The 12,415-nt window shown below is 51.6% G+C and overlaps 1 protein-coding gene and 1 long non-coding RNA gene across 3 annotated transcripts; one reads left to right on the forward strand and one right to left on the reverse strand.

Moving 5' to 3' along the window:
- The first annotated feature begins 3,988 nt into the window (after nucleotides 1-3,988).
- On the forward strand, nucleotides 3,989-6,827 carry IL13 (interleukin 13). 2 transcript variants are annotated; one of them, XM_043466019.1, is made up of 4 exons: nucleotides 3,989-4,183; nucleotides 5,152-5,205; nucleotides 5,445-5,549; nucleotides 5,900-6,827. In XM_043466019.1, exons 1-4 carry the CDS (start codon nucleotides 4,010-4,012, stop codon nucleotides 6,005-6,007), a joined length of 441 nt encoding a protein of 146 aa, XP_043321954.1. In that variant the 5' UTR covers nucleotides 3,989-4,009; the 3' UTR covers nucleotides 6,008-6,827. The 2 variants fall into 2 exon arrangements, with proteins under 2 accessions (XP_043321954.1, XP_043321955.1); XM_043466020.1 differs by having other exon boundaries at nucleotides 4,049-4,183; nucleotides 5,903-6,044.
- A 1,692-nt stretch (nucleotides 6,828-8,519) lies between these two features.
- On the reverse strand, nucleotides 8,520-10,326 carry LOC122439280. Its single transcript, XR_006268837.1, has 2 exons — nucleotides 10,206-10,326; nucleotides 8,520-9,219 (listed from the first exon to the last, which is right to left on the reverse strand). It is a non-coding gene; the product is annotated as an uncharacterized LOC122439280 (long non-coding RNA).
- Between the last annotated feature and the right edge of the window lie 2,089 nt (nucleotides 10,327-12,415).

Raw genomic sequence — 12,415 nt, forward strand, 5'->3', positions numbered from 1 at the left:
ATCAACTATATTTCAATTTAAAAAAATTTTTTAAAGAAAGAAAATTTCCTAAAACTTAGAGACATGTTTGTTTGAAAGAGCCCACTATGTCTGGCATCACAGATGAAAATAGAGCCACATCAAGGAACATCATTGTGAAATTTGGAGCATGGGAACCAAGAAATTTTCCTACAAATTTCTAGAAGGAGAGTTAGAAAAGATCTGGATTCAAAATGTTATTGGACTTCTGAACAGCAATATTGGAAGCTAAGAGACAATAGCACAGGTATTCAAAATTCTAAAGGAAAATTACTTCTTTTCTGAAATTCTGTGTTTTTTTGGATGTGTTCCTCCCAAGAAAGAGGAAGACCAGGGAAACAAGGAGTAGGAGAGCCACAAAGGAGACAGGAGAAGGGAATTCCCACGGCAGATGGCAGTGTCCATGTCAGAGCAGGTCAGCAGGCTCTAGGGGAGACTTTCTTGGGAAGATGAAATTGTGAGAATAACTGATTTACCCAAATCTTTTGAAAGGAGATTTATGTAAGTGGCTGAGAATTTAGGATTAAACCACTGAGAGGGACATTATGCAAACTAAGCAGATGGACAAATAAGACTATTATTATTAGAAAAAAAAAGTTTTTGAGAGAAAATTAACCTTAATTATAGGCTTTAGCAGAGAATATATTAGCATAATTATGCAAACAATAAAACTTTTGACCAATTTCCAAATTATGATCTATGTATACTGGTAGAATGAGGAAAAAAAGGAATGATGCAATGGAAGGAGGATGGCAAGGAGAAATAATTAAATATTCATTGTAAACCACAGATAATGCCTGCATCTGAAAACCAAGAAATCTAGAAACATGGAGGTAAATACCAAAAGAAATAGTTAAGGTCATAGTTCCTCTGGAGGCCAATGGGGAGGCAGGGAATTGTTTGTCAGAACTGAAGGCTCTGAGATTTTTATCCCACTTGCATGCTAACCAGTCAGCTTGCCATGATTTCATGGAGGCTGGCAGAAGACACAGGACTCCCAAATCAGAGACAAAAAACAGTTTATTGGACGAAGCACGAGTATGAGAGTATTAGCTCTTTTTTTTTTAAAGATTTTTTTTTTTTTAATATGGACTATGTTTAAAGTCTTTATTGAATTTGTTGCAACGTTGCTTCTGGTTTATATTCTGGTTTTTTGGCCACAAGGCATGTGCACCCCCTGCACTGGAAGGCAGTCTTAACCGCTGGACCACCAGGGACGTTCCTAGAGTATTATCTTTTTCAGATTCCCTGAATCCCAGTTCTCACAGAGTAAGGTCAAGAGAGCCATATGGTACCTGTACACACAGTGAGTTGCATTACAAGATAAGAAGTCTGAGCTTGGACAACCTGAATTGCTAATAATGGATATTTAAGTCTGCCTGCTTTTTGCTTCAGAGGAAGATGCTATCTCTTCCAAGGTTGTTAGCTATGCAAACACTTCTAAAAAGACTGCAGGGAACAAAGGAGGGCAGTCAGCATGCCTCACTCACCAGACATGCAGACCAATGGGGAAATTCTCAAAAGTGCTATTTTTCACAATAAACCTCCTGAAATTGATTTTTAAAATGACATGCATGTGTAACTTTCATAAAAAAGAAAATCTATTAAGTTAGGAATTTTACATTATTAAAACTCCTTGCCTAAGCCTTATTCCAACTGACTGGGTTATCTCTTCTTTCAAACGCAGAACCAAAATTGGGAGGAAAAGTTGTTAAAGGAAGTTTTTCAAAACTTCACGCAGGGCAGGCTGGTCCCAGTGAAGGGCGTCCTAAACCGTCCGTGGCCAGAGCCGGGCAGTGAGGCTCCTGAGGCTGCCCTACCCTGGCCACGGATCTGGGCTGGCTCCTACACGCCCTGAGAGCCGGGTTCTGCTCCTGTAAGAGCCGGACCGGCGGTCCAACGCAGTGGCTGGTGGAGAGAGGCAAGCCACGTGTGTCAAGTGCCCGGAGCAGCACTTCTGTAGTTGTGCTTATTTCAACAATTCGGGACGTGAACCGAGCCCCGCTGAAAACAAAACAGCATCACGGTCCGACTGAGTAGCCAGCAGGGGCTCGCCGGGGGCTGAGGGCCCACTCAGGAGGGGCGGGCAGCTCGGTTGTGTCCCCGCAAGATCCCCGCCCCGGGGACATAGGCGCCGTCCCCTAGCTGGTGCGCACAGGCACCCTGACCCAGTCTGGCGCTCAGTCTGCTTGCTCCCACCCTTGCCACTCTCTTGTCGGGCCTCCAACACGCGCGGACGAGGACCAGGGGCAGGAGTGGGTGCTTCGCGACTCTGCGGAGAAGCGAGTCTGCACTCCTACCCCTCCCTCCCTCACCAGCGGACGCCTGCAGCCAGAGGGAACCCAAGCTGCGCGGATCCCGTTTATCAGCCCCATCTCCCATTACATAAGGCGGCGCCTATCTCCGGGGCATCGCTGCGACCGCGGGCCTTCTCCCACGCGCGGGGGCGCCCCTGCCCACCGCTCCCCGCTTGGTTGTGCTGTTCGTAGCGGGGAGGGGGCATTCCACTCATCCTGGCACAGGCCATGGTGGTTCCCCACTCCTTCCCCCAACACAGAGACCCCCCACTCCCCCAGGAGATGCTACTGACCCTGTTCTGCAGAGGAAGAAACTGAGGGCCCACAAGCACTCCAGGCACCCGCGAGCCACAAAAGGCAGGGCCCGGCTTCCAGGCCTTCGTGTCTCAGTTACGCTAGGAAGCCTGGGGCTGGGAGAGAAGAGGGGGTGACAACCATGTTACCAGTGAGAGGAGAGGGTGGGCGAGGCTGGGCTTTCTCTTCTGAGCAGGAGCGACAGCCCCAGTGTCCCTTAGAGGACCCTGTGGGCAGGTTGAGCCCCGCTGGCACAGGACGGAGAGGCAGCCAGAGCAGACAGAGAGGGGGCCTGGTGGGGGAGGCACTGGCTCAGGGGAGGAAGTGGGTGAAGGAGCAAGCTTGACATCAGCACCCGATAGGCAAATACTGGGGCCCAGGCTGCATGAGTTTCTGAAGGACTTCTAGAGAAATGAGGGGAGAACAGGGAAATGGCTACCCTTCCAGTGTCCCTTCAGGGGGTGGGCTGCCCACAGGGGACCCCAGAGTGGGGGCAGGCCCAGGAGTCACCCTCCACAGCCTTCAGTCTGCCAGGGAAACTTGACGACTCAGAGAGCACAGGTTGGTCTCACAGATACTGGTGTAGAGAGGGGGTCGCCCCAGGTCTCAATGGCACTGGGGACAGTTACTCTCCAACAGGTCCTCTCCAGGGCGAAGGCTGGGTCCACCTCTTGCCAGCGCTGCCCTCTGAAGGTTTCCCAGCAAGATGAACCCACACTGAAGGCTGGGTGTGGCACCCAGTGTCCAGGCTGCACATACTGAGAGGTATCAGCAAAACAACCTTCCAAAGGAAAGCTCCCGCAAGGGTCTTTCAGTGGAGACCTGGGAATCTGAAATTCCACAGTCCTTCCCACACTGGGGCAACAGGGAATCAGATGGGTTAAAAGAAATGAACATCACTCTTCTTTTATCCTGTTTGAATTCTGTATCCAGAGCAAGCATTGTTTTGGTAATGTAATAGAACTGTTTAATGAAAAAATAATTCCCCCAGATTCCCACATCTGATAGACTGTGATCAGAGCACTGTCTCTCCAGCACTTCTGGTGACCCAAAGAGATCTGCGGACAGGAGCTAGGTGGGCACTCATTAAAAGTGCTGGAGTTCCAGCTGGCATAGTTGACATCGGGCTGCCCTCAGGGTCCTCTCGTTCACCCCTGCAGTAAGTTCACCCAGATCTCGAACCTGCCGTAGACCCTTCTCAGTCACAAGTCCACAAGAAATCAAATTCTTTCCTTTATGTGACACTGGATTTTCCACAAAGTAAAATTAAGATGAGTAAAGATGTGGTTTGTAGATAGTGCCCGACAAAGCGGAGACCAGGGTGTGAGGCGTCACCACTTGGGCCTATAAAAGCTGCCACAAGAGGCTAAGGCCACAAGACACTCAGCTTAGGCCAGCCTATGTGTCTGCTTCTCAATTCTTCCTGTGCTGTTCTAGGCTCCATGGCGCTCTTATTGACTGCGGTCATTGTTCTTACCTGCTTTGGTGGCCTCGCCTCCCCGGGCCCTGTGCCTCACCCTACAGCCCTCAAGGAGCTCATTGAAGAGCTGGTTAATATCACCCACAACCAGAAGGTGAGTGCCTGTGGGCCAGGGTCCCAACTCTGAGGGGGCAGGGGTGGGGGGCTCTCAAGGAAGAAGCCCTGAGAACTGCAGGTGAGTCTGGCCTTGAGGGAGAGGAACCAGGCTGGGGGTGAGGTGCAGCAATATGGATGGACCCATCAAGGAATACGGCAGAGACCCCAGGGACCACTTGCTCCCCTGGCCTGGCCCTGCCTGCCACGGTCAGCTCCTGCTCAGTGGTTTTGGAACAGAGGAAAGAAGAGAAGAGCTGGCACCCTCCTAGAACTATTTGGCATTTGCCAACTAGATCTGAACACCATGATGGGGCCATTATTCACAGCATCTTAGTTAAGCCCATTCATGTGGAAGAATGCATTAGTGGGGTCAGCTCCTCCCCCCAGTGGTGACGGCCCACACTTTCTGAGCACTAATAATGTGCCAGGCCCATTTCTGGGGCTTTACGTCTTATGACATTGCTGCCAACCACCTCAAGAGACACGTATGATACCCCATTTTACTAAGCATCAGTGAGGTTAAATGACGAAAGTCAGATTCAAGCCAGTACTGGTTGACACCAGAGTGCCCATGCTCTGAACTGTAGCATCCCCAGTTCAGAAGGCAGGTCGTTTCCAGACCAGATTCCCATCACCTCCCATCAGGTTGGCCGGGCACCTCTGCGCCCACCCTCCCCAGCCCTGGGCCTTCCCTGCAGGCCCCCGCCAGTGTCACCTGCCCCCCGCCATGGCTATGGCAAGCTTCAGGCAAGGCTTGTCCCTCACTGGTGTGTCACTCAGCATTTCTCAGTTCTGAGCCCTTGGACAGGGGTCTCCCACACTGCGCAGAGCGGGCAATGAAGCTCGGGAACACTGAAGGGCCCAGGTCTGCCCCTGCTGTCCTGGGAATGCTTGTGGGGCCTGATCGCTGTGGAGGCCTGGCCTGGGACCCTGCCAGCACTCAGCTTGCTGTCTTTGCTCCCTCAGGTGCCGCTGTGCAATGGCAGCATGGTGTGGAGCCTCAACCTGACGAACAGCATGGTGAGGACCCCCAACACCGCGGGGACGCGGCCAGGGCTGCAGCCCTCTGAGGTCATTTCTGAGCCTCGCTCACACGACTGGGGTGTTCCAAGCAAGCTGCAAGAGCCACTCTCTGCCCCCTCATAATCTGGGCTCCCCCACCAGCCAGACCTGTCTCCACCAGGCCGCTCAGTTCCCCTCCTCCTACAGACTCACTGAACTCAGCCTGACTCACTGGTGTTTTCCCCCACCCCCCACAGTACTGCGCAGCCCTGGACTCCCTGATCAGCATCTCCAACTGCAGCGTCATCCAAAGGACCAAGAGGATGCTGAGTGCGCTCTGTTCTCACCAGCCCTCAGCTAAGGTAAGGCCCCACCGTCCTTTGACATGGCACCCACTTCTGCCAGCCCTGGGCTCACCCTGGGAGCCCCAGAGGAACCTGGCTGAGCATCTGAGGCATGTGTCCACAAAGGGGTGGGCCCACTGTGGAAGCAGGGACATGGCTTTGGGATTTCCAAGACATGGGCTTGAGGGCTCCCAACTCCTACCTGAGCTTCATTCAGTTCCACGTCTGTAAAATGTGGGTGATAACAGTATCCACCTCATGGGGGCTTTTGTGGAGAATGAACCAGTCGGTGAGTGGAAAGCCCCTGATGGATGCTGATCATCCTCACTCTGGCGTCCCACCAACATGCTGGCCTCTTTGCCTTGCAGCAGGTTTCCAGTGAGTACGTCCGAGACACCAAAATTGAAGTGGCCCAGTTTTTAAAAGACCTGCTCAAACATTCAAGGATCGCTTTTCGCAACGGAAAATTCAACTGAAATATGAAAAGCTAGCATTATTATCTGCAGAGGCAGATCCTGACCATCTAAGTTGCAGATTTATTTTTCTTTCAGATGTCAGAAATTCCTTGGGGAGACTAAAGGAGGGTTAGGGAGGGGGGATAAGATGTCCTTAGCTTAGACTTGAGCCTGCACTGCCGGCCTTGAGCCTAGCCAACTTCAGCTGCCCTGTACCTTGATATCCGGGGCTCCGCCCTGCAGGCCTCCTCCATCCAGGACTCCGAGCTCGGTGGACAAGGGTGGACCTTGCCCCACATGACCTCTCCCTCCTCAGAACAAACTGTAGTGTTTGTTAGACACCTGGTGGAGGAGTCACCTGCTTTACACAGGGGCAACTGAGGCAGAGAGCAGCCCAGGCACGTTCCTTCTTGGCCTTATTTATTATTGTGTGTTATTTAAACAAGTGTTTTTGTCTGTACTGGGGTTAGGAGGGACTGTTACTGCCAGAACTTGGAGCCTTGGGGCTCCAGCACTAAAGCAGTGGGCATTAGGAATCCCTGGCAGTAAGTACTGTATGCAAACTTCTGCTACCTCACTAGGGTCCTGGGGCCAAGGCAGAGGACAGGAGAGAGGGCCAGAGTAGCCACTCTTGTCTGACAGCCAGCAGTGGGCCCTCAGCCAAGTAATTTATTATTTTTCCTTGTATTTAAAGTTAAGTATTAAAATATGTTATCAAAGAGTTGATAATATATAGAAGTCTAGAACACTGCATATGGTATGTGTGGACTGAGTGGGGGGGTCACTGAATAAACTGTTTCACTGATTTTGTCAAGCTAAAAGCTAAAATAAAGATGGTGACAAGAGATCTGATGGTGTTTGCTTTTAATTTTGGCCTTTTGGGGATACTGGCCTGTGTTCTTAAAACTCTGAGGAGCTCTCTGGGAAGCAGGCCAGCTGGAGGAGGGGGCCTAGAATAAGAGTGGAGGGGGTAGTGAGGGGCGAGACCTAGGCTGAAAGGAAACAAGCAGACCCCTTGGGGAGAAGAGCCCTGGTCAGGAGGAAGTTCCCCCACCACCACCCACAGGGAGGCAGAGGAAGCATGGGCCAGGGTGTCGGGGTTCAAAGAGGATGTCTGGAGCAGGCAGAGACCTCGGAAGTGGTCTCATGACCACAGCTCTTGATGGGTGGCCAGCCTCTGTCTGGCACCACCCACTCGCCTTCTGGTATCACCCTATGATGTTCAGGGAAGAGGAGGTGGCTTACCAAAGGTCCCACAGCTGGTCAGGAGCAATGCCAGGGTGTGAACCCCAAACTCACTCCAACTCCATAGCTCACATATTTAACTACCCTGCCTTCCTCTGTTCAAATGCCATCTGGCCTGAATCCACGACCTTTATAATATTTTCACCAGCCTGTCTGGGCACCTCCCCTGATGGGTAGTTCACTACTTACTTTCTAGGGACAGCCCATTCAATTCTGGACACCTCTTGTGGTATGCACACTCACCATCTCTGTGAACAAAGAGTACCACTGACTTGTGGTCCCTGGTCTGTGGAGTGACCGAGGTGGAGAGCCAAGGTCGCAGGGCCTAGGTCAGACTGCTCCCCTCAGCAGGTCTTTTTGCTTCTCCTTCAGTCAAGGCCAGCACATGGAGGGCAGGAAGCAGCCAGTCACAGCAAGCCACAGCTAATGGGCATACCCATCAGCAATGGTTTACACTGTGCATCTTTGAAAGCACAAGATGCTTCTTGCCATAGGTGGTGGGTCATCAGAGACCAGTCTCAGATGCTGAGTGGTCAGCATCTGAGGGTTTCCCACACCACACAGGAGGGCCCGGCTGCGGGGATGCAGGCACACTTCCTGGGGGGCCCAGAACCCTGGGGGAACATATACAGTGATGTTCACAAGTCAGTGGAGACAGTCACTCAGGAGCAGTGAGAGTTTATGCCGTGCATGATTCAGGCAACAGAGACCATGGCAGGACCTGTCCAGGGTGCAGATGACCACAGTGCACGGCTCCGGGGACCACTCACAAATAGAATGAACCCCTCATTTGCACCTAGACAGAGGTGAGGGAGGAAGCCACAGTCAACTGTGCAGGGACCTGGGGATGCCCAGCCCAGAGAGGGAAGACCTGGGAGTAGGCGCGGGAGCTGAGTGTCCCATGGGCTGTCCAAGGTGGGAACTGACAGTCTCTGCACCCAAGAGGTCTCAGAACCTGTCAAGTGCCACCGCATTTGCTGAGGACTGCCTGAGGCCCGCACCTCCCCAGCCTGGGACAGTGATGACCAAGACACCACACGTACTCAAAGCTTAGCAGCAGAAAGAAAGAAGTCTTTAAACAATGGGGTGCAAACCATGGAGTTGCAAAGAGTCGGACACAACTTAGCGACTGAACAACAAAACAATGGCATCTGGAGAAGGGTGCTCTACCCTGGGAGGGGGAAAGCTCGAATGTCAGGGTGGGAGTAGAAGTGAGATCTCTGCCATCCTCCTTCATCCAGAAATTTGAAGATTTATAGTCAAAAGAGTATTATTTATGGAAGATTGATCTTTTTAAAGCCACACATTTATTTAAAAGTCAAAAGTTTAAAAAAGACTAAACATATTGGCAAGGACATGGAAGAACTGGAAGCCCCAAACTCTTCTGGTAGGAATACGAAAGGAAAGACCCATTTTACACCACAGTATGCGCTGATGTGCTCAGTCACAGCTGACTCTTTGAGACCCCATGGACTATAACCCGCTAGGCTCTCTGTCCATGGAATTTTCCAGGCAAGAACACTGGAGCAGGTTGCAACTTCCTTCTCTAGGGTGATTTTTTTTTTTTTTTCTTTTTTAACACAATACTTAGTGATCCATTCTCTGGTGGCACCACTTCTGACCCACATCCTCCCTGCTCAAGCAGGGCATTGGTCTGTCCAAAACGAAGATGAAAAGACTTCCAGTGAAAATTCCACGTGAATTTCTTGAGAACAAAGGCTGGAACAGAGGCTGACCTAGGGGAGGACCCCTTAGGGTTTCCCACACCACACAGGAGGGCCCGGCTGCGGTCCCGACAGGGCTGCCTGGACCTCACCACTAGGGGTCCACAGCGCGCCACATCCTCAACAGCAGCTCCCTGCCTGCACCTCCTCTGAGACTGTCCGCAGAGGGGCCTGTGGTCTCCAGGGGTGTGCGGTGAGCCGGAGGGGGCCGGGGGCTTCCAGAGATGACAGACCTCACAGAACCACAGAATCAAGTCTCTGCTGCTGGCAACAGGAAGGTGGGCCAGTCAGGAATGAGATAAGGAAGAAAGAGGAAAAAAAAAGGTATGTGTCAGCTCTTGTGGCTGGGAGCATCGGCACCTGGGGACTGACCCGCTGGGTACTTGCTGGAAGTTTTCTCTAACCACATGGCCTCACAGCTTTCATGCACAAGGTAAACCCCAAGCAGGGCCCAGAGAGAAGGGGCATCAGAAGAGACAGAATCCTTGGTGAGTGGGAGGGAGATGCAGTGGTGGGGCCCAGGGTGGGGAGCCCCTTGGCACCCCAGGAACCCCAGGCCTGGGAGGTTTCACTAGAAGAGGGGCTGGGGCTCAAGTGAGAAGTGAGACACACACTCGGGTTTCCAGTGAACTTGGTGCCAAACACCTCTGTTTGCTGCTCAGATGAGGTGTCAGAAAACATTCCGAGTCACCTCGGGGGTTTCTCTGAGGCTGGCCGTCTGAACTGCTCAGGACCCAGGAGGATAAGGGCCTGCATCTTGTTTCCTTGTGACCAAGAGGCTTGAAGGCTGGGGTTTATCAAATCCATCAGCTTATCACTTTTTCATTATGATCAATGGGGAAGTGCCCTCTGGTCATGATCTGAATTTGCTGGTCAGTTTGAACAAACTCAAAACCCACTCCTCCCCTGAGCTGACTCCGTTCTAAGAAGACCCGGACAAGTACAGGCTGACTGTGTCCAAACAGGGCGGCCTGGCCTGGCATACACAGGCCAGGGAGCCAGCCTTTCCAGAGGTCCAAGCTGGTGTCAGAACTGCTGGCTGTATCATCCCTCCCACACATGCTGCCCACTCCTACTCTGAAAAATAAAAGTCATAAAGCCTCATTATCTTCACTCATTTCTCGGCTCCACCCAAAAGCAACAGAGCACAGGGTTTGCAACAAACTTTCCCAGATCAACTGATTTCTCGGCAGCAAGGGAGGGCCCCATGACGAAGCCATTTGAAATCCCAGAAGCAATTTTCTACTTACGACCTCACTTTCTGTTGCGTTCTCTCCCTTCCCCTCCTGAGTGTCTTCTCTTGTGGAAAGTGATTCTCTCAAAGCATCGTTCAGAAACGCCCCCAGCCCGTGTTGCCTGGGCAAATGCTGCTGTGTGGTCACCAGTGACGCAGACGCCAAAATTAAATATAGTAACTCTCGTCAGCTCTGCTCTCTGCATCACTTGGACCAACGTGGGGGCCCTAGGGTTCTTCCTGAAACCTACGAGGGTGGAAGGGCCTGAGCTGGCTGTAGCAAACCCTGTAGAGCCGAGCTGATGGCCGCTGGTGGGCCAGAGGGCCCTGGGCCAGAAGGGGTTATGGTACTAGAAAAGCAGTTTCTCATTCATTGCCTTTTCTTTCTTCTAATTTGTCTTCCCACATTTTCTATGAACAATGAGCATATGTTCATTTCCCACTGGGGGACAAAGACGAATATAATTAGAAAAATAAAGCAACAGAACATGGAATTGATGCCACGTCCATGAAGGAGCTGATCAAATCTGGGGCTGGGAAGGGCCAGCAGTGCACACGAGAGGCAGAGCCCAGGACCCCTCAGCTCAGGGCGGACTGCTCCCTGGGGTTGGCTGACTCAGGAGAGGAGGGGGCCTTCTGTAGGGGCCAAGACGTAGGAGGTCCTACACTATTCCCCACAGAGGCTGGACCTTCTTGAACCAATCAAATCCTATACTGCCAAACATAGAGAAGATGTCCTATTCTTGGGAATCTTCACCTAGCCCAACCTGCCTGGAGCTGGGGCCAAGGGGATCAGAGCAGGAAGAGAGAGGAAAGGGTAGGTTGCCAGCCCAGCTCTGAGACTGAGGTGCCCTGGGGGCAGATGGACAGCTCCTGCAGACTCCTCAGCCGGCTTCCCTCTCTTTCAGGAGAAGGGACTGCTTTAGCATCTGCTTGGCAAAGACCAAGTCCACAGCCTGCCTCCCTCCTTTCCTCGTCCCCTTGTCAGGGGTCCTCCCTGGGTCTACACCCAGAACCCCATTCCCCTTACCTTCTCCAAGGGTTCAGGGCAATGACTTCAGCATCCAAACAGCCCTGGTTTCAAGTCCCAGCTGCGCCCTTGACTTCCCCTGTTGTGACTTAGGCAGAGTCTCAGCTGCCCTTCTGTGAAATGGAGCTCCATTCATTCAAGGACCTCCTGAGGCCTTTATTAGGTGCTACACACTTTTCTAGGAGCTGGGGACTCATGGTGGAAAAAACAAGGTTACTTCTACTGGGGGGACAGGATGCACAAACAAGGGAACACAGGACGTGCAGGGGACAGTGAGTGTTGTGGGGGCAAAAGAGCAGTTAGGGGGCAAGCAGGGGCTGCCATGTGGTGAGGGGAGGTCAGAGTCAGATGTATACTGATATATACTTATTTGTATACATCATTTACATCAACATTACATTACATATGATACACAGTAATTATAAATACATGTATATTGTATAGTACATAAATGTATATATTAAATATATATTTAACTTTTCTATCCATATAAAATTTAAAAATCTTTTACTATAGAAAATTTTCAAAAATGTACAAAAGTAACTCTCAGATATCCAATGTCCAACTTCAACTCTTAGCAACTCATGCGCTTCTCTGGTGGTCCAGTGGTTAAGAATCCGCCTTGCGACACAGGGGACACCAGTTGGATCCCTGGTCTGGGAGGACCCCGCGTGCGGTGGAGCAACCAAGCCTGCGCACCAGAACTCTAGAGCCCTCTAGCGCTCTCCAGAGCCACAACTACTGAGCCCACGTGCCTAGAGCCTGTGCTCCGCAACAAGGGAAGCCACCACAGAGTAGCCCACGCATCTCAACCAAGAGTTGCCCCCACCTTCTGCAACGAGAGAAAGGCAGCACGCAGCAACAAAGACCCACGACAGCCAAAAAATTAAATAAATAAACCTTAGAAAAAAAAGTTATCACCTCATCCATCTCTGCACTAGCTGTCCCACTTCTGAGCCAGCACATCATTCAATTCTGACTGCAGTCTGAAGGCAGAGACTTTGGTGGCAAACTGGGTGTAGGGCACAGCAGGTTTGCACCAGGGTATGAGCATCCTGGTGGCGGTAAAGAATCTGCCTGCAATGTGGGAGACCCAGGTTCCATCCCTGGGTTGGGAAGATCCCCTGAAGAAGGGAATGGCCTGGAGAATTCCATGGAGAGAGGAGCCCTGCAGGTTACAGTCCATAGGGTTACAC

The sequence above is a fragment of the Cervus canadensis genome, chromosome 4 (genome assembly GCF_019320065.1).
Source record: "Cervus canadensis isolate Bull #8, Minnesota chromosome 4, ASM1932006v1, whole genome shotgun sequence".
NCBI classification, from domain to species: domain Eukaryota; kingdom Metazoa; phylum Chordata; class Mammalia; order Artiodactyla; family Cervidae; genus Cervus; species Cervus canadensis.